We start from the raw sequence: 21,502 nt of genomic DNA, 5'->3' as shown, positions 1-21,502 counted from the left end.
ACATTCGAAAAACAAAACATGATCCTACACTGCCATCTACCGATGGGAATGTCAAGTTTTTATTTTATTAAAAAAATTAAAAATTTCAATTCAATCAATCAATCAATCAATCAATCATTTAATAATCGTCTGTATTCAAAATATTTTCAGTTATTAAAACGACTAGATCAATATTTTTGTTTTCATTTTGTTTCTGGCTAGCATACTGTAATAATAATCGATACAATCGTCCAACAGTAAATGGTTGTTCAGATGTTTCAAATAAAGTTTTGATCTGATCAAATTCATTTTTTAATCGTCGATTATCGAATGTAAAATACATTAAATTTCGTTTAGATTCAGATGCAGCAATAATCTGTATGAGTGTTTTTAGTTTAACATCACCATTATAAACACCACAGCCCCAATTTCCCGTTGTAATGGTTACCAATTTTGATTGTGAACATAAAAATCGTTCCGGTTGAAATGCAGCCATTGCTTTATGAATTTCACGATCAATTTTTTCCTTTTCATATTGACTTTTTTTAGCACTCCAATGAAAATAAAGTGCATCCATGGCCAGTACCTGACGAAAACGGCGACCATATTTATCACGATGTTGTTTATCTTCATATGAACATTGCCATCTGAATTTTTCTGCATAACCACTATATTCATTGTATTGTTCAATACCGGTAATAACAATGGCTTCATTATCGGTTAATTTAGCACAAATCAATTTGCTAACAATCAATTCTGGACAACAAACAAAAAGAATCTCTTCCTGTACACAGCCTTGATCAAGAACACCGCCACCAATATATTTATGTGCAAAATCAACTTGTGAATAATCACAGCCATCTTTCAATAGGCAACGATCATGATTGAATTCAAATGTCGTTATCGGTTTTGTTGATTGTTCCAGATCTGTTTGTTGATGGTGGCGTAAAACTTTACGTTCAAAACTAACCACACCAATTGGTGTTTTTTCCACAACACGTCTTAGATAATTGAACAGGCATTTAAGTTTTTCTTGTTTACAAAATTTTTTATTCGGCTTACAACCATCGCTTGCAAAAAGGCTAAAATTCAAATGTAAATTCAATTGAAAATAAAAATTAAGTAGTTGAAAATTACCTGGAAAAGTTAATGCATCGTCGTTCTTTACGATTAAAATCCGGTCGATATGTACAAAGAAATGCATTGGCCAATAATGAACTGATTTGTTGTTGTGATAAAAATATGGTCATCGGTGTATATTGTTCAAGATTGGCAAGATTAAAACCAATTAATCGAGGTAAATCCAATGCTAAACGTATGATACCAGGCAATATTTGATCGAAAAACATTCGACGTTCATCATCATCCATTTGATAATGGACATAATTGGTTAATATATCAAAATGTAATCGTTGTAATGATGGATTATATGTTTTGATTGCTTTATCAAGTTGAAAAATATTTTGGATTTGATTGGCAAAAACTGTCTTTACTAATGACCATTTTGTTTGTTTACCATTTTGATATGTGATTTGTTCGGTTTCTTGAAATGGTAACAATATATAATTTAATGGAATAACAAAATCATCATCAATATCGATCAATGGAATCGGTATCGTATCCAATTTGAATGGATAACGATAATAAACAAATGTTTCATCAACATTTCTTAGATCACAAAGATTATCATCAGTTAGAATTTCAGATAAACGATACATTCGATCTTTGTTTTGATCAACGGTTGTGATGATGAACGAATTATCGATGTTGTCAACGGTTCCAATCGTTTTATTGCCATCTTCTTTATCATCATTATTGATAATGGGTTTTTTTCGCTCAAAATAATCGGTAATTTTTATTTTTTTTGACATTTTTAAATCATCATCATTTTATGGATATATCAATCGATCGATTGTTTACTCGAAAAAAATCTGCTGACATCTATGATCAGATGACAGAATCAGTGACTGATTTTAAACTTTTAATCATCGATTGATTGATGATTGATGACAGATGTGAAAAAAGTTGGTTTTTTTTTTGTTTCATAAAACCATGATGATTAAATCGAATCAATTATAATGGATTGGGATAAAGATCTGGTATGTAGCCATTGTTGTTATATCAATATTCTTAATGAAAATTATTTCTTTCTATTCTTGAATTTAGTGGATTTACAATTCTAATAACAACAATAATGACGATGATGATGATGATGATGAACCAATTAATTCATTGATGATCAATACCGATGATAATGATGATGATGATGAGAATAATAAAAATCATCATATTAGCCGATTGGATAATATTAAGCAACGAATCAATCGTTTTGTTTGCAGATCATGTCGATTATTTATAACGGCCAATCTGATAATCAATACTATTATAATCATTTATCTATGGTCGATGAATATGTCATTGATTCGAAATTATTGTCCACACCATAAATGGACAGAAATATTATTGGCCATTTATCTAATGGCCGGTGGAATCATAGCCGTTTATTTGGTGTTACGTTTAAAATCCTATTCACTATTATGGACATTTCATTTGACAATTTGGCTAGCGATCGGTCATCGTTTACAAACAACAAGTCGTTATTTTGAATTTGAATTCAATGAAGAAGAATTAATGTTTTATAGATCAATGTTATTGCCATCGAATAAATTTTTGGCAATCAGTGAATGCGTTATCGGATTGAACATATGGTTATGTCTGGTTTATATAATGAATTTTTTCGGCACAATTTTTCTCATTTTATTCAATTTGATACCATCAATGTTTCAGGCATTTTGTTATCTAATACATCATCGATTTTTTAATCGATGATTTATTTTTATTTTTATTTTCAAAAAAAAAGTTGATAATATAATCACTTCATCTATGTATGGCACATGATAATAATGATTCGAATCTTTTTTTTTTCTAAAAAATTCGAATAAATTCTATTTTAGTCACTGAAAGTTTACAACAATTTGATCATTAAAAATGAATTGGAACGGTGGTTATCTTCAAAAATTTCGGCCACGAAAAATGACCCAAAGAGATTTGGAAAAAATTAAAATCGAAGAAAATATCAAACGTCGACAGCAGCAGTCGAAATGTTTGAAAGAAAAAGATAAACAATCAATCAGTTTGAAACAAGTGATGCCAAAACGAATCATTGATCGACCATTAATTATTCGTTCCAAATATTTCGAACCATATGATAATTTCATATCAAAATCCGTGAAATCGATCATCAAAAATGATGATTGTCAAGACGAAAATGTACATCCGAATAAAGAAAACGATGAAATTCCATTCGAAGAATTTGCTGAAATCTATCCGGAAGATGAAATCAATCCAGACCAAAATTGTGTTATTTTCAAAATAAATACCGATGATGATGATGATGATAATAATAATGATGACGTATGTTGATTATATCTGTCATTCAAACAGGATAAAAAAGGATGGTCAATGACAATGTCCAAAATCCATCATTATTATGGCATAATAATTGTCTTATTAAAACATGTATCAAATCATCTCATTGTTGTATATGATAACAATTAACTTATAATAATCGCATAATCATCATCATATGACAATTATACTACATTAATTTATCATCATTTATTTAAAATCATCATTTAGAAAGAAAAAAAATTTTAATAACAAAATTTTTCATTATTTTTTTTTTATATGATGTTTTCCAACAGTAAAAATTTTATTATAATAATTCCATATAAGTGATTTAACGATTACGCTCGTGTGGGTATTTAAATTATTCATCGTAATAAAAAAGTGGTGATAATAAAGATGATGATGATGGTGATGATTGATAATCAAACAAATGTTGAAATCATTTCTGTTTTCATCCAGATGGACTGCTACCAGTTAGAATAGACACACGGCGGTAAATATTCGAATGTTTTTGCTTATTTTGTTGTTGTTGTTGTTCTGATCTATTTTTTTAAAAGTGAAGATTTTATATATTATAATTGTGATGATGATGATGATTGATAGCTAAATTTTGATGGCGACATTTTTGTTCTTATTTTTTGTCGTGGTTTTGTCGTCATCTTTCGTTTTGATGGTCGGTTCTTTTTTTTAATTCTACTTATGTGTGATGGTGATGATGATGATGATGGTTTTTTAGTCATTCTTAAAATTTCACCATCAAATCGTTTACGTATTAATCGATCAACAACAGCATCAATGAATTTTTGTTGTTTATCAATGACCATTGATTGTTTCAATTTTATATGACGATTTTTATCCTGTCTTTCATCATTCCAATCGAATATTGATGATCGCATTGGACGTAGTGAATTTTTTTGCACCTGAATCGTTTTTACATCACATGATGGTAAGTCTGCTTTTAATGATGGTGTCATTGGTGTTTTATGTTCAGATTTTTTCATCACCGTAATCATTGATGATGGTTTTTGTACATTCGAATATATCGATGTTATTGATGTATAAATTTTACTTAGATTTATTTTTATTGTCGGTGCAGGATTAAATGCATTCAATTCTGGACGATCATTATTATTAATTGAAATTATTGATGATTTTGTTGATGATATTCGATGTTGACATCGAGACAATTTTCCATTATTATTATTATGTTTATTATCATCATCATCACCGTCACCATTATTGTCATCATTATAACGATTACTAATACGTTTATTATGACGATGACGTTTACGTAAATCCTGTTTACTAAGACATTGACACATTTTTTTTCTCACAATCAGACAGCAACTAAATAATATAATAATGATTATTATTATGAATAAATAATGATTTCAAAATCGATTGATTTATTCATGATTGATTGAATTGTTATTGAAATTCAATTCAATTCAATTCATCAATATTTATAACACATACATATATATAGTCATTATATCAATCTAATCTAATTATTATTGCTGTGTTGTTGTTGTTGTTGTTGTTGCTGTGTATATTATTATATTATGACATTTATTTGTCAACAAATGAATGAATTGTTTTGTGTAGCCATCAACGACAACAACAACAATTTTTTTTTTTTTGCTTCTCAATTCATATTTTAATTTATTTTCTCTCTGGTTCCACAAAATTGAGTATAGAAAAAAAACAGATCCTGAATTGATCAGATGATGAAAGTGAATGAAAAAAAAACTACAACATGTAACATGTTGACAATCTACTAACCCCTCCATCGATTTTTTTTTTCTCTTTCTCTCATTCAAACGGTACCATGACCTTTGAGGGAGAGAAATCGGGGCTGAGGGGAAAAAAGGTCATTTTGGATCAGAGAGAGAAAAAAAATTTAATTTTCACTATTAAAATACTAATGTTGAATACAAAATTTTTTTTTCCATTCAATTCAATCAAATGAACGTATAGAAAAAGGAGATCTCCTGCCGGTAATCATTCATTCATTGATTCTTTTCATTCATTTTTAATTACACTAAAATTGAGACTATAATACGCAACTTGAATATAAGACGCAGATATAAATTTAATGATTGTTTCAAATTATTCAGTAGCAATATTAATCGAATCATTATGATGATGATAATAATGATCATCATCATCATCATTTATCTATTATATGGAGAAAAAAAAATATGAAAACACTGAATCCGTGGTACTTATGTTGTGTGTGTGTGTGTGACATATAATAATGATGATCTTGTCATCCATATAATAATGACAATAATGACGATGATGATGATGATACTAATAATTCATGGAGAAAGAAAAAATTACTAAAGTGGCCACTTATTATTTCCAATGAAATCAAACTAAAATTTATCATCAATTGATTGTATAGAGAAACATTGGACATGTTAAACATCTGTTCTATGCCTGTGTGTGTATGGTTTTTATTTATTTTTCAAGTGGAAGTGTGTCCGTTATCTCTTTCGTTTTTTTTTCATTTTTAGAGCAAAATTTCATTTTGTTTCTCATGATTCAAATTGTTTTTTGCATTTTTATTTGTTTCTCCGAATGAAATTGGTCAAGTTTAAAAAATATTGACCACAAGTGACCATTCATCGTCATCATCATGATGATGATGAAATTGAATAGCTCAAACCATCTGTGTGTGTGTGTGTGTTTTTTTTTGTTGTTGTTGTTGTTGATCCAATGAAAATGAATTCATTCAGCTAGATTCAGATAGTTTTTTTCCTGAGCTCATTCAATTTGTTCAAATTTTACCGGGAATCATTAATGATAATCATGCGAAAAAAAAAATGTTGATTCAGTAATTCAAATTCTGTAATTTACAAATAGTTGAGTTTCCTAAATTCTAGAATTCCGGCCCAGAAAAAAAAACAACAACAACAACAATGTATTTCATGAGAAAAAAACCGGAACTTCTTCATTTTTTTTTGTACTTTTGATTTTGATTTGCGTAGTGATGACGTTTTGATAATTATGCAAATCACACACACACACACACACACACAAATCATCATCGCTGTGATTCGTGTAGTTTATTTATTTATCATTTGATTTTCTGATTTTATATGCAAACATTATGTTTTGATATTATGTAGAATAGATGATTAAATCGATGATTTTCATTCCGGTGGTAATATGTTTGATTTACAGATTTGATTTTGAATGAATGGAAAGAAAAGCCCATTTCTCATTTAAAAAATTGTATGAAAACATCAGAAATAATGAAAAGTGAAAAAAAAATGTTTTTCTACTACATAAGAGTGTTCAGTGTTTTTCTGTTTTGCCTGAAGCGCTTTTATCATCATCATCATCATTGAAATTCATTTTTAATTCATTCCCTTAGCTTGAACCAGAATTTATTCATTCATTCATTCATTTTGCCAATGTTTACAATTTGAATTTGAAATCAATTTCATAATCATCATCATCATCAAATGATGATGATATTAATTACTTTGGAATATGATGAAAAACAAACACACACGTACGTACACAATTCATCATTTTTATTTGATTTGATGAAAGCACTAATTTTTCAATTATAGCTCTGTATACAGTAAAATTCCATCCTTTCTTTTTTTTTGTTTTGTTTTCGCGCGCTAGTACACATTGAACACAGTCAATTATCAGTCAGTCATCGTCATCATCATTCCGATTCCTATTCTGATTTTAATTTCAATTTCAATTTACATATGATTTGATTCATTCATTTCAAATTTAATTTTTCTCTTGTTTGATTTTCATCATTCATTTTTATTCATTCATTCATTGGATAATTTTGTTTTTTTTTTTTTGAAACAAAAGTCGCTAATGAATAATATTAAATTGCTTCAAGCATTTAATGGATGAAAATAAACACAAAAAAACAAAACAAAATGAATTTGAATTTGAAATTGATTTTCAAACGAAAATTTTTATTAGTAGAAAAAAATTGTGAAAATAACCAAAGTCAACATTGGTCCATACACACATCGGGTATCGGGTATCGAGTATAGTGTTTGTTTAAATCCAATCCACACTGACAATTGTGTGTGGTTTTCTTAATTTTTTTTTTCATTTCCCTATTTTCTGGTCACATGAATTTTGAATTTGTGAAAAAAAAAATTTCATTCATTCATAAAGAAATGGTGGTTGTTTTTTTTCATTCGATTTGTATTGTACATGTCAATCATAATAAAATGGAAAAAAAACATTTCGATCGACAAGTTCATTATTCATTTGTGTTCCATGTTCAATGGTCTATTTGCAGTTTATTTATTTATTTGTTTGTTTGTTTGTTTATCGTGTGTAATCTATATATGTATTTGTTCGATACAAACCACCAGTAAATATTGTATCATTTGTTTTGGTTTGTTTTGTCAAAGTTTCACTATTTTTCTTTATTTTTCATCGTTTCGAATTTTTTTTGTTTCATTTTGGGTGTGAATATTCATTTCCATATAAATAAATATTTTTCATTTATTTGTTTCGGTTTCAATTGTTTTGTTTTGTTTTGTTTGGGAAACCAAAACCAAAAAAAAAAAAAAAAAAAAAATCAAATGATATGATCCCATGATATTGATCCATTGATTTTCTCACTCTCCACTAACTCTATTTTTTTTCTCTCTCTCTCTCTCGTCAATCAATAAATCACAATCCATATATCAAGCTAATTAGTTGATAAAAAAATTTGATTCATTGTGTGTGTGTGTGTGTGTGTAATGTATCGATCAAATGAATTTGGAACTATGCAGGTATTGGTTATATGGGCAACAATCTAATAATTGACTGCCTATGATTGGTTATTCATGGTGCAATAAAGGTGGAGCTTAAAGTTTTTTTAAATTTTTTTTTTATTTTTCTTTTACTTATACTCTAATCGTGTGTCTTTTATGAATGGGATAAATTTTTTTTTCCTTTTATCATCCAGTTCATAATAATAACGATTTAAATTATCTATATGTGGTTATTCATTTTTTTCCTGATTTGTTCCTGAATCACAAATGGTAAAATAGTGAATAGAGGCGGAGTATAAGAATGTTTATGGGCGGGCACTGTTTTTTTTTCCTAATTCAAAATCATTCATTCATTCATTCATTCGTGATAATGATGATGATGATGATTTTGATGCACAATTTATGGATCATTTGTCAGATGATCATTGAATCGATTAGATAAATCATTCATTCATTCAATTTTTTTTGTTTGTTTGTTTGTTTATTGTTTGTAATAAACAAAAAAAAAAAAATAGATACATTTGTTGCTAACCGTTACCATCGACATCATATCGGATGTAATAATGTCAAATCATCAATCAATAAATATTGTTACTATCAATAAAATTATGGAAGAAGATAATGTTATTCATCAAAATGTTACTTCACCACAATCATCATCATCATCATCATCATCGTCATCAATAATGAATGATGGTAATAATGAATCGAAATTGTCATCCAATTCTTCTACAGCATCATCATCATCATCGTCGTCGTCACTTTCATCATCTTCAATAAAATTGAAACAACAACAACAACAACAACAAAAAAAATCATAAAATTCATCATCATAGCTCATTTTTAATACGTGATTTATTAATGTCAAATAATGATGATGATAATCAAAATAATCATCCAGATGATGATGTTGATGATGATGATGATGATGATGATGGTGTTGTAACAAATAATTCCGATGACAACGATGATTTCAATGATGATATCGATGATGATGAAGAATTGAATCATCATAATAATGATCAATTATGTCAAAATCAACAAGATACAAATCTATTGAATAATAATGAAACATCATCATCAACATCATCGATGTTTAATGTACAATCATTTTTATTTGGTAATCATTATTCATTTCTACCATTTTACCATCACAATCATCATCATTATCAACCGAAAAATCATTTAATTGGCTGTATTAATAATGATAATAATAATTTATTATTAATGGCTAATCATAATCAATCGACAACCAAATCGGAAACAACAACAACAACAACAACGAATTTATTATCCAGAATGATTCATCATCATGACAATAAAGATCAAATAATAATGGATTTGAATGACAAGAATCAATTGTTGATGAAATGTAAGTATTGTGTTCAAGAAAAACGTGTGAACTTTCACACACTCACAAACACACACACACACACAGACCATTGGATGACCAATGACAATAACCGGGTTAACACATTATCATTTGCACCCTCGCAAAATGTTACTTATGCTGTAGTGTTTTTATGTATGATCGAATGAATCTATTGTTATTTTTGGATAAACAAAAAAAAAATGTTTTCATTTTTTTCTATTTTCCTTAAATCCTAGCCGAATATGTAAACAAAATAAACAAAAAAAAACAAACAAACAAACAAACAGAGATTTTTCTTTTTGTTTACTACATTCAGAAACATTTACAATAAAACACAACATGGTGTCTAAATTATGAATGGACATTGTCCTGGCTAGGAAACGGATTTTTTCAATTTGTTTTTCCAAGCTTTCCAATCAATAATAATTCCTATTATTATTGTTTGTGATCGATTTGAATTATTATATTCGATTCAATCAAATCATCACATATTTATATATATATAAGCGTTGCACGCGTTTCATTCATTCATCGAACTTAATCGTGCTAATCGTGCTAATTTTCTTTTTAAAAAAATTTTCAATTATTTCAATTTTCAAATGAGTGCCTCCTGAAGAAAAAAAAATTCCTCACACACACACACACTCGCTTTCCCAATGACATGACCATCATGATCATCATGGTTCTTGGACAAGGACAATGTTACAAAGTTGACGTATAATATGAAATGAATTAGACAATTTTTGTGGATGATAAACCAATTGAAAAATTACATGTAATATAATAAGTACAAATATATCAAATTACTTATGGACCAATTGACTTTCAAATATAAAACTCAAACGCACACACACACACACACACACACGAACACATAAATGCCACATTTGGGACCATTAAGTTTTATTTTAGTTTTTCATTTCATTCATAGTCATGCTGTGAATTTTTTTTTATTACCCAAATGATTACATCATTTCCAATTTGAATGGACGAGACATTCATTCATTCATTCATTCATTCAATTTTTTTTCTGACACAGATGTCACATTGTGTTAATTTTGAATGTAATATTAAAGAAGTGGTGGATGGATTTTGCCCACTGTGATGTGAAAAAAAAAATAGTTTTATGGTTAATTGGCCCATTTTAGTGCTTATAACACCCAAATACAACAACAACAACAAGTGGTGTTGATTTTTAGTACACACACACACAAAATTCGAATAAATTTGTAAATTCAATTTTTAAATTTCATTATTATCATCATCATTTCATATTTGTAGCTAATATTCGATCATCCGCATCAACAACAACAACAACAACAATGCCGATATTATCATTGAATCATACGGATGATGATTATGTCAATGGTCTGATGATAAATAAATCAACATCATCATATTCACAATCAAAGGCAATGATATCATCATCATTATCATCATCAACATCATCAGCAATCATCGATCCAGAAATAAATTTTATTACAAATCAAAATAAAATAGAAGGAGGAGGTTTTTGTATACCATCAACAATAGATGGTAGTTGTTATAAAAATTTTCCGCTTTGTTTACCCATTACAATTACGCCATCATCATCAACATCATCATTGACAAATCATGCAGAATTACCGAATATTAATGATAACAACAACAACAACAACAATCATAATAACAGTAAACATTCAAGATCAATGGATAAAAAATTCCAATTTTTTGCCGCAGCAGCAGCAGCAGCAGCGGCTGCTGCTGCTGCAGCTACAACTGCAAACCAGATGCGTTCAAATGAATTAAATGTAAATATAAAGGGACAACATAATCAACATCATCATCATCATCAAATGATACCGACAAATAATAATCATAATGGCCAAACATTGGAATTACAATCGACTGCAGCAGCAACACCAACAACAACAACAACAACAACATCGACAAAAAAACAGCGTAGAAGACGTACAGCATTCACACAAGTAAGTATTATTAGAATTTCTAATTGCCAATCTAATTTACATTTTCCGGATATTTTATTCCCTATGTGTGTTTCGGTGTTTGCTTTGTTGTTTGATTCAATGTTTGATGATGATGATGATGATGATGATGATAAATTTTTTTAGGCACAATTGAATTTCCTTGAAAAAAATTTTCATGAAAAAAAATATTTGACCGTTGCTGATCGTGGTCAAGTGGCGGATGCATTGAATCTATCGGAAACACAAATAAAAACTTGGTATCAGAATCGAAGGTAATTGTTGATGATGATGATGATGATTATGTAGTAATCAAATGATGATGGAATCGTTTCAATTTTTTATTCCGGGTTTTTTTTCTTTGGATTTTGTTTTCTCTTATTTTTTCAGAACCAAATGGAAACGGCAACATAATGTTAAATTGGATGAATTACGTTACAATGGACCAAAAAATTCAATAAATTCAAAAAATCATTGTGAAGATTCGACAAAAATCATTATTAAAAACAATAATAACGACACAGTAACTGATCAACAAAAACAACAAACGAATGAATCAATTCTACTTGATCCGGTCAATTCATATCAGGCTAATTTCAAAATACCCATTTTGCAGGCTAATAATAGACATTCACCATTACAATCACATTCTCCATCCATAACATCATCACCATCATCATCATCATCAGCCTCAGAACAGCAGCAGCAGTCTACATCGACATTATCATCATTAACACCTTCATATCTACAGCCATTTGTATCATCATCATCATCGAATAATAATTATAACCATTCAACAGTGAATAATTTATTGGAAAAAATGATTAGTAAAAATTTTCTTATAAATAGTTTAATGCATCATTCATTACAATCATTGTCACCGAAAACGATACCTATCAATTTACCTCATCATAATCAACAACAACAACAAATGTATGGACAAACAAATTTCATGATTGATCACCACCATTCACCACCACCGCTACCACCACCGCTACCACCACCCATTATGATGGTAAAATCATCCAAAAAGAAAAATTCAACATTTCATCATCATATGGAATTTCCTCTTCCGTCATCATCATCATCATCATCATCATCATCATTGCAACAACGATTAAGAAATTCAAATTCTAAATAGCGAATTTCAATATTTTGTCAAAAAAAAAAAAAATTCGAATTTTAAAATTTTTATTTCAGAGAACGGACGCAAGATGGCGCAGCTTTGAATTTTTTTTTCGAATTCGATTTTTTTTCCTCACATTCATTTTCGAAAACAAAAACAAACAAACAAAAATAATTTTGCCGAGATTTCTCCAAGTTATCACAAAAAGTTTAATCAATTATTACATACACAAATGACAAAAAACGATTATCAATTGTCGAAACAATAACTAAAAATAATTTGTGAATAATTGATTGTCAACAACAACAACAACAACAAAAACAAAAAAGATGAAGAATGTGCGTGTGTAAAAAAAATCAGAAATAAAAATAAAAAAATAATTACCATCCATGGCCAGGCCAGGATTTTCTATTTCAATGTATTCTTAAGTTTTTTTTGTTGTTGTAATTATGGTGATGATTTTGAGGAAATGTGATTTTTTTTCCCGAAATATTGTATTCATTTTCTATCTATATACATCATTTTGTCTGTCCTTCAAAACAAACATCGTCAAAAACCGGTTTGTATATGCATAAATATATTGTGTGGTACCACGCCACCACAATTGTTTATTTTAACAAACACCAACCGATTATTATCATTACTAATTATTAATCAAAATTTATAATGATGATTCAACATTTTAAACAAACAAACAAAAAAATCATTTGATAAAAATAACCACAACAACATTCAAAAATGATTCAATGAACTTTTTTTTCAAAAAAAAAGAAAAAAAGACTAATAGTTTCATCCGATGTATGTAATCCAATATATATGTGAATTGAATTGAATTTTGTTTTTCTCTTGTAAAAATCAAATCAAATCAAATCAAATCTTTCATCTTTCATTCGTAAATAAATAAATAAATGAAAATTCCGTTATAAAATGGCTACTACTACTACTAATAATAATATATTTATGAATTGTATAAGAATCACATTATCTCTATATGAATTGAATTAATTATAATTTTCTTAATCACAATGATGATGATGATTGCAATAAATGATGAATGACGATGAATGACGATGATGATGATGATGATGATGATAATATTTAAAATGGCTATGCTTTGGTTCAAACATGAACACAAACAAAAAAAAGAAAAGAGTGTTTTCAATAACATGATGATGATGATGATGATTTTACAGACAGCGATTAACAACTGCCTCTTTTGATTCATCATCATCATCATCATCATTATTTTGTAATTATCAATGTTTGACGTTGATGATAATCATCAATTCAATCAATTCAAGTTGAATTTAATTTTCACTATAAATATGAAAATGAAAATCAGTTATTTTTTTTGTGTTCAGTATTCATTTTTAAAGATCCTCATCATCATTTTCTCTTTAATTTTTGTTATTTTTTTTGTCATCATCCTTATTATGGTAAAATTATTGGAAAAACAATTTGGCAACACATTGATTGTGGTATAAATTTCAATCAAATGAACAAAACTAAACCACAAAAAAAACAAAAAAAAGCCGAAATTAATTGTCAGTTCATGTGATTTTTTTTTTGTTGTTGTTGTTGTTTTTTTTCAATATTAAAAAAAAAAATACTTGCATCACGGCCATCATCAATGTTATCACAACTATCTACAACAACAACAACAACAACAACAACAAATGTACAATATAAATTGATCGATGATTTATCCGAAAATTTTTCCCTCATTTTTTCCATCATCATCATCATCATCATCATCATGTTTTATATGATAAGAAGAAAAAAGATTCCAACTTGTTCATCAAAATGATGATTATGTGTGAGTGATTTGTATCAAATGTTGGTGCCTCATACAAATAGTACAAATGTGCAAATTTTTATTTTTGGTATAATTTTCTCTTTTTTTTTCTTGTTTTTTTGTTTGTTTGTTTGTTTCCATATTGGTTGCCCGTTGTTATAAACAATTTTTTTTCTTTGAATTTTGCCCAAAAAAATAGACTTTTCTTCACTATCGATCTGAAAACAACAACAACAACAATCGATCAATCAATCAATCAAATAGAGAAACCATTGTTTTCTTCGTCTTTTTCAATCTGTTTGTTCTAATTTTTTATTTTTTTTTTTTGGAATATCAATACCTGTGGAAATTGTGTACCGTTTGTTTTTTGTTTGTGTGTTTTATATACATATATATGTGAGTAAACAAATCACCGATCTATAAAAAAAATGTTCATGTTAATCATCGATCTATTATTACGACAATTACGTTATATTGTCAATATATTTGCCATAATAATTGGCTACATATTCTATCCAAGTCAACAGGGTTTTTTACCCCCAATTAAAAATGATCTTTTATTACAACCGGCCATAAAATTGGCCCAAAAGATTAAATCTGGTCAGGTATGATGATATGATTATACTTGTGAATGAAATTTAATTTTTTGTTTTTTTTTTTTTTTTTTTGTTTAAAATAGCTTAAAAGCGAAGATCTAGTTCAAGCATATATTGATCGTTGTAAAAAAGTAAATGGAGATCTAAATACAATTGTACATGATAATTTTACCGATGCATTACAAGAAGCACGTAATGTTGATGAACGTGTTCAACGTGAATTACGTGGTGAAAAATTACCAGATGAATCATCGATACATGATTATCCATTTTTGGGCATTCCTTATACGGCTAAAAATTCAATATCAGTTAAAGGATTTACATTCACATGTGGTACTTATAATCGTAAAGGAATTGTAGCCGATAAAGATTGTACGACCATCATTAATATGCGTAAAAGTGGTGCAATATTTTTAGCACTTACAAATGTACCGGATACAACATTATTTAGTGATTCATTCAACTATCTAGATGGACAGACAAATAATCCTTATGATAAATCTCGGGTGCCGGGCGGTTCTTCCGGTGGTGAAGCTGCATTGATTGCTTCTGCAGGCTCTGTTTTGGGGGTAGATTTTTTCCATTGTTTGATAAAAAAAATGACAAAATCTAAAATAATTTTTTTTTTACATCTAGATTGGTTCCGATATTGGAGGATCACTACGAATTCCTGCACATTTTTGTGGAATATTTTCTCATTGTACAACGGCTGGAAATATTGTAATTGATGAAATATTTCCACCACAAAAAGATATTCATCCAGATGTTCTGACCATTGGACCAATGTGTCGTTATGCATGTGATCTACGGCCAATGCTTAAAGTGATGACTGGTGATAAATTGGATCTAACAGAAAAACCATTCAATTATTCAGATTTAAATGTCTACTATATACGTGATCTTGGTGATCCATTAGCCTTGCCGGTGGATGTTGAAATATTAAAAGGTTTAGACAAAATGGTCAGACATTTCATTGAAAATGGTACACGAACAATGGAATTGAATATGGCAAAAGGTGATCCAGATTCATTCTATGATTTTCGTTTGGCAACATTATTCTGGTTGGCCGCATTACATGATCCACAAATGCCAAGCTATCATGAATTAATAAGTTATGGTGTGAAAATGAATCCATATTATGAATTAATTAAATGTTTTATTGGCACACAAAGCCGTTATGCTGCTGGTCCATTAGTGATTGGTATCACACAAAAAGTTGGTGACAAATTTTTGACAAAAGATTTTTTTGACAAATGGCGTAAAACACAATCAAATTTACATAAATTACTTGAAAATGATGGCGTTATATTGTGTCCAATATCACCAGAAATTGGTAAGTCTTAAAATTTATCCAATAATAATAATTAAATTAATTAATTTTTTTTGTTTTCTGTTCATCAAACCAGCTCCTAAACATAATCAATCATTGTTGAAAGCTTTCGATTGTGTCTATACAATGTTATGGAATTCAATGAATGTGGCCATAACAACAATACCGATGGGTATTGATCGCCATGGTATGCCATTCGCCATACAAGTGATTGCTGCACCAAACAATGATAAATTAAGCCTTTCAATTGTCGAAGAATTATCCAAACATTTTGGTGGCTGGATACCACCTTGTCCGGTGGATGTATTATCATCTTCATCATCATCATCATGACGGCTTTGATAATCTACACACACACATTGTTTTTAATGATTTAATTTAGAATAGAGCAGTCTATTTGAAAGTTCTAAAATTCAAAAAAAAAAAAAATTCACTTATCGATACTCAAAATATAAACATTGTTTTTTTCAATTAAAAAAAATTTTAAATTTCAAAAAATTTTGATTCATTCAAACCAAAAAAAAAAAATTCGATCATAACATGAAATCTACGCGTCGATTTCGTGAAAAATCATTGATCATTACACCGTTTTTAATACGTAAACGTAAAATACGATATGAAGAATCAATGATTACGACAACACCGACAATCGGAAAGAATATTCAAGAATTATCAACTTGTACCCCCATTAGTAGTAGTAGCTGTTCATCATCATCATCATCAGGTCTACAAAATTTTCGTACAATGATTGATTGTATTGAACAAATTGAACACGATAATCATCATTATAATCATCGTATTCAACATCGATTAGATGTAATCAAACGACAATTACGACAACATCGACAAAATTATTTTAATCAACAAAAAAGTTATCATGATCAGAGAAAAACAGAAAAATTATTGACAGAAATATTATCTGATATACGAAATAATAATGTCAACATTGAAATGATAAAACAAGATTTGAATATGATCAAACAACGACAACAACTACAACAACAACAATTATCATATAATCAACAAATAAACGATGATCAATATCAAAATGAGGAGAAGGAAATCCTTCAAATCATACATACATCACCAATAACAAAATGTGAACAAAAACAAGTTTCATTTCCTTTGATGATTTCAAATGTTGAAAATTCCATCAATTGTCAAATTGAATTACCAAGAAGAATGAATGATCATGATCATCATGATTATAACGACGTCAATGATGATGATGACCTCATAACGGCACCATTATTATCCATACCTCATTTAATTTCCGATTCTTCATCTCCATCATCACCATCATCATCATTGATTTGTAACACTAGACCTGTAGCCGATGAAATGGAATCAATTCATATGAAACTTAAACGTCTAAGAGAAACGGTTAAAAATCCAAGAATCAAAAAGATAATCTTCGAAGGACAACAATTGTTTACAAATGATGGTCGTTACAATATAAACACTAGACAGCAAATTCCAATGGAAGATGAAACTATTCGTTGGGTTTTACATCCAACAATGATGATGTGTGAATAAAAAATGAGCCTTTAACACAGAACAAGAACCATTGTGTATGGCAATTCAATCCTTGAAATGGATGATGATCGTTAATGATGGGTCGATGAAATTTTCAATGACGAATTGAAATTTTTTTTCTCAAATATTATGTCAGTTATATTTCCAATAAAAGAGAAAAACAATTTTCATGTTTTGAATACATTCAATCAATTAATTAATTCTGAAATTTAAAAAAAACAGAAATTCCGAAATTTTATGCTAATCATGTTTAATGATAAAATTTGAACAACAAAAAAAAAACTGAAAAACAACTTTGTCCGCACAATATTTGGCTACGGATGGGTTGTTTTTGTTTTTGCCATCACATACGATGATGATAATGATGATCCTTGAAAGTGATCCATATATAAACTATCAACCTGCCGATCATTCAGAACATCATTTATCTACAAGCAGATACAAATAAACAACTTTGACCACAAAACAAAACCAAAAAAATAAATCCAATTCAGCCATTATGAAAAAAATATTTTTATTGATGATTTTTGTATTGTTTGCCATCATTGGTGCTGTTTCTGGACATTTCTATGGTTATTATCCTGGTTATTATGGAAGAGGCGGCTTTTATCGCTACGGTTATGGCGGTTACAGACGAGGTTGGGGCATTAATCGATGGGGAAGAGTAAGAGGCGTATATTATGGATGAAATGATCAACAATGATCATCATCATCATCATCATCATTCTGATTTATGAGAAAATTTAAATCAATCATCATTTATTTAATGTGCTGTTTATCATTTCATTATCTGATTTAATTTAATGATTGAAGAAAAAAAAATGTTTTACCCATTAAAATTATTAATAAAAAAAACCGGATATCAATTAGATAAAATGAATTTTTTTTTCTTCTTCTATCAAACGACAATTGACAAAATTCATTCAATTTCCTTTTGTTATTTATCAGGTCTATGTGGCCACTGCTGCTGCTGCTGCTGCTGCTGATGCTGTATATATAAAAAGAATTTGTCATAAATGTTACAAAGTTCATTCGGTAATTAATCCACTAACGAAAATCCAATCATGAACATCAGAATCATATTGTTTTTCATTGTGGCTACCATATTGGCCATAACAGATGCTAAACTTCGATGGCGTAAAGGTGGTTATGGTGGTATTCATAATGGCCGCATTTATGGTGGCGGATTTGGCCATCGAAACGGTGGTTACGGCAGTATTGGACCTGGCGGAATCTATGGCGGTGGTTTTGGACGATAATCAATCAACAAAAAAAAAGAAAAAAAAATTACCAAAATCGACCGAAATTGCTTGTTTGTCTACTACAAATTTAGCATTCTATCGAATAATTTAATTGGAATTAATTAGAAATGTTAAAATTTCCCCAAAACCAAAAAAAAAGAACAAAAATATTGTTATTGCAATAAAAATAGCACATTTTCGATAATTGAAAAATTCTAATTAAAAAAAAAATTATAAATTTTGCGATAATAATAAACAAAATTTCCATTAAAAAAATTGCAATTTTATTCAACACAAAAATATCTTCCACATGATGATGATGATGATGATGGTTGTACTGAATCTGAACAAACAAAAGAAGACTGTGTGTGCAATAATCGTGAAAATTTTTTTTTTCCAATGCCAATATTATGCAATTACGTTGCTGATTGCTGATGATTCAAAACAGCCAACACCATTGCAAACATATATAGATTCGTGTGTGTGTGTTTGTTTGAAATCAAATTTCCTTTATCCTGTTCTGGTTGATAATATTGCAAATTGTGGAAATTGTACCAGATAAGAATTGGTAATCATTTTTTTTTTCAATATTCAAATTTTAGTTTTAGGATGTCCGCTTTATTAATGTTAGAGCAGATTAGAAAAAAAACGATATAAACATCAAGTATAAATATGGGCTGTTAATCCAACCATCCATTCAGTATCAATCTAAGAATTGAAATTAAATAAATCATCGAAAAAAAACAACAACCAAAATCATTCAATCATGAACCGTGCATTTGTATTGATTTTTGCCATAATGGTAATCGTCGGTGCTGCCATTACAAACGTTTCAGCACAATATGGTTATGGTGGTGGATATGGTAACCGTGGTTTTGGCAATTATAACCGTGGCTATGGTTATGGTGGACGTGGCTATGGTGGTTATGGTGGACGTGGTGGATACTATGGTGGACGTGGATATAGACGTGGTGGATACTATGGCTAAATATATTCGATTTAATTTCAGATTATAATCGATTGAAATTCGGTTTTTTTTTCATTGTTGTTGTCTTTTTGTTCTCTTTTTTGTTAAAAAAAAATTCTTGTCAATAACCAAAAAAAAAAAAAAAAAATTTGAACATGACCGGGAAAGTTCAATAAAGTCATTAATGGATTATTAAGATGAAAAAAAAATTTTCATTTCATTCGAAAAAAAATCATATCAAGTCACATGAACTAAATGATGTTTTCAATATTTATGAATGTTTTTTTTTCGTCTCTCTTTGTGTATAAACAAATGTTATTGACCAAAAAAAAAAAAAAAAAAAACATCACCATCATGCCTGAAGTGATTATCGAAATTTCTAAAAATGGCAACGATAATGATTTTGTTGTTGTTGGTGGTGGTGGTGGTGGTGGTGTTTTTTTTTTTAATTTCTTTCCATGACAAACATTACGTCGAATATTCACTTTAATTTATGCTACTATACCTATAAATAAACAGATTAGAAATGGTCATCATTATTTTTTTTTGTTTCGATCAAGAAATAAAGATTGTACTTGAAATAAATTTAAATGATCGCCTTGAGCATTGAATTAAGAACAGAAGATGTCATATGATGAGGTTTCTGTTGAATTCTTCAACTAATTAATTTGCTCAAAATCTGGATTCTGAAAAATGAAAAATTCTTCAAAATAAATTGTGATCGGAATTTTTTTTTTTTTTTTTGGAGATCAGAAATTACAGAAATAAATCATGGTGACATAAAAATTTACTTTTTCACCACTGAAAATGATATATAAATAGCTTGAATGTTCTTCAATGTGCGTCGGAATCATTACAACGAATTTATTCACTGCAACCATCATGAATTTGGCTATTCTGTTTGTCATTGTGGCCGTTTTTATAGGCCAGAATCAGGCAACATTTGAACATTATGTATGGTACAACACCATTTCTCATCAATTATAATCATCCAGCCATTATTGATCAATATGAACCGATGCAACATAATGGTCTGACATATTATCGTCGTATATATGGATATCGGCCTAAAACCTATTATCCGAAACGTATTTATAAACAACGTCCATACGAAAAAATTGTTTACATCCCAAATTATGGACCTTATTTTTAATAACATCAATTAAATTCCAAAAAAATTTTTTTATCATTTGAATAAGAAATAAAAAAAATCAATTTTTTCCACACAAGAATCCGGTGCAAGATTCTAGATTCTATTATCTAAAGAAATTTTCAATGCGCAAGCTAAAATCAAATCTTCTGAGCATGATTCTCGAAATGTTATTGGTGAATTCATCATCACATACATCTTTCGATATTATATAGCGAATCCGGTTTGAACTGGTTCAATGTTGGTTTTCTACCTACTTGCCAACAAAACTTTTTTTATATTTA

The 21,502-nt window shown here is 28.9% G+C and overlaps 6 protein-coding genes across 8 annotated transcripts; 5 read left to right on the top strand and 1 right to left on the bottom strand.

Moving 5' to 3' along the window:
* Window positions 1–22: 22 nt before the first annotated feature.
* Parg (Poly(ADP-ribose) glycohydrolase) lies at window positions 23–1,893 on the bottom strand. Its single transcript, XM_047059040.2, has 2 exons — window positions 1,117–1,893; window positions 23–1,061 (listed from the first exon to the last, which is right to left on the bottom strand). The coding sequence occupies exons 1-2, from the start codon at window positions 1,848–1,850 to the stop codon at window positions 119–121; spliced, it is 1,677 nt and encodes a 558-aa protein (XP_046914996.2). The 5' UTR covers window positions 1,851–1,893; the 3' UTR covers window positions 23–118.
* Window positions 1,894–1,966: 73 nt separating this feature from the next.
* LOC124495640 (uncharacterized) lies at window positions 1,967–2,942 on the top strand. Its single transcript, XM_075733568.1, has 2 exons — window positions 1,967–2,078; window positions 2,146–2,942. The coding sequence occupies exons 1-2, from the start codon at window positions 2,058–2,060 to the stop codon at window positions 2,806–2,808; spliced, it is 684 nt and encodes a 227-aa protein (XP_075589683.1). The 5' UTR covers window positions 1,967–2,057; the 3' UTR covers window positions 2,809–2,942.
* A 1,134-nt stretch (window positions 2,943–4,076) lies between these two features.
* LOC124495668 (uncharacterized) lies at window positions 4,077–14,827 on the top strand. Its single transcript, XM_075733337.1, has 6 exons — window positions 4,077–4,333; window positions 8,657–9,513; window positions 10,795–11,480; window positions 11,625–11,752; window positions 11,868–13,162; window positions 13,797–14,827. The coding sequence occupies exons 2-5, from the start codon at window positions 9,003–9,005 to the stop codon at window positions 12,616–12,618; spliced, it is 2,076 nt and encodes a 691-aa protein (XP_075589452.1). The 5' UTR covers window positions 4,077–4,333; window positions 8,657–9,002; the 3' UTR covers window positions 12,619–13,162; window positions 13,797–14,827.
* On the top strand, window positions 13,792–16,822 carry LOC124495547 (fatty-acid amide hydrolase 2-A-like). 3 transcript variants are annotated; one of them, XM_075733341.1, is made up of 5 exons: window positions 13,961–14,419; window positions 14,598–15,003; window positions 15,078–15,563; window positions 15,631–16,327; window positions 16,401–16,822. In XM_075733341.1, exons 2-5 carry the CDS (start codon window positions 14,827–14,829, stop codon window positions 16,655–16,657), a joined length of 1,617 nt encoding a protein of 538 aa, XP_075589456.1. In that variant the 5' UTR covers window positions 13,961–14,419; window positions 14,598–14,826; the 3' UTR covers window positions 16,658–16,822. The 3 variants fall into 3 exon arrangements, with proteins under 3 accessions (XP_046914902.2, XP_075589456.1, XP_075589455.1); XM_075733340.1 differs by having other exon boundaries at window positions 13,961–14,486; XM_047058946.2 differs by having other exon boundaries at window positions 13,792–15,003.
* A 42-nt stretch (window positions 16,823–16,864) lies between these two features.
* LOC124495548 (uncharacterized) lies at window positions 16,865–19,316 on the top strand. The gene has a single exon (XM_047058947.2). It carries the CDS (start codon window positions 16,865–16,867, stop codon window positions 17,858–17,860), a length of 996 nt encoding a protein of 331 aa, XP_046914903.2. The 3' UTR covers window positions 17,861–19,316.
* A 465-nt stretch (window positions 19,317–19,781) lies between these two features.
* On the top strand, window positions 19,782–21,300 carry LOC142597744 (uncharacterized). Its single transcript, XM_075733342.1, has one exon. The coding sequence runs from the start codon at window positions 19,868–19,870 to the stop codon at window positions 20,087–20,089; it is 222 nt and encodes a 73-aa protein (XP_075589457.1). The 5' UTR covers window positions 19,782–19,867; the 3' UTR covers window positions 20,090–21,300.
* Window positions 21,301–21,502: the final 202 nt, after the last annotated feature.

The sequence above is a fragment of the Dermatophagoides farinae genome, chromosome 8 (genome assembly GCF_024713945.1).
Source record: "Dermatophagoides farinae isolate YC_2012a chromosome 8, ASM2471394v1, whole genome shotgun sequence".
NCBI classification, from domain to species: Eukaryota; Metazoa; Arthropoda; class Arachnida; order Sarcoptiformes; family Pyroglyphidae; genus Dermatophagoides; species Dermatophagoides farinae.
This window is presented reverse-complemented; position numbering and strand designations above follow the sequence as displayed.

What these genes read in the sequence shown, in the direction of transcription:
- Parg (XM_047059040.2), bottom strand. Translation starts at nt 1,850, where the DNA reads ATGTCAAAAAAAATAAAAATTACCGATTATTTTGAGCGAAAAAAACCC. An exon ending in CGATGCATTAACTTTTCCAG is followed by an intron (nt 1,062 to 1,116) that starts GTAATTTTCAAC and finishes TTTGAATTTTAG; the next exon opens with CCTTTTTGCAAGCGATGGTT.
- LOC124495640 (XM_075733568.1), top strand. Translation starts at nt 2,058, where the DNA reads ATGGATTGGGATAAAGATCTG. An exon ending in TGGATTGGGATAAAGATCTG is followed by an intron (nt 2,079 to 2,145) that starts GTATGTAGCCAT and finishes TCTTGAATTTAG; the next exon opens with TGGATTTACAATTCTAATAA.
- LOC124495668 (XM_075733337.1), top strand. Translation starts at nt 9,003, where the DNA reads ATGTCAAATAATGATGATGATAATCAAAATAATCATCCAGATGATGAT. An exon ending in GAATCAATTGTTGATGAAAT is followed by an intron (nt 9,514 to 10,794) that starts GTAAGTATTGTG and finishes TCATATTTGTAG; the next exon opens with CTAATATTCGATCATCCGCA. An exon ending in ACTTGGTATCAGAATCGAAG is followed by an intron (nt 11,753 to 11,867) that starts GTAATTGTTGAT and finishes TTATTTTTTCAG; the next exon opens with AACCAAATGGAAACGGCAAC.
- LOC124495547 (XM_047058946.2), top strand. Translation starts at nt 14,827, where the DNA reads ATGTTCATGTTAATCATCGATCTATTATTACGACAATTACGTTATATT. An exon ending in AAAAGATTAAATCTGGTCAG is followed by an intron (nt 15,004 to 15,077) that starts GTATGATGATAT and finishes TGTTTAAAATAG; the next exon opens with CTTAAAAGCGAAGATCTAGT. An exon ending in CTGCAGGCTCTGTTTTGGGG is followed by an intron (nt 15,564 to 15,630) that starts GTAGATTTTTTC and finishes TTTTACATCTAG; the next exon opens with ATTGGTTCCGATATTGGAGG.
- LOC124495548 (XM_047058947.2), top strand. Translation starts at nt 16,865, where the DNA reads ATGAAATCTACGCGTCGATTTCGTGAAAAATCATTGATCATTACACCG.
- LOC142597744 (XM_075733342.1), top strand. Translation starts at nt 19,868, where the DNA reads ATGAACCGTGCATTTGTATTGATTTTTGCCATAATGGTAATCGTCGGT.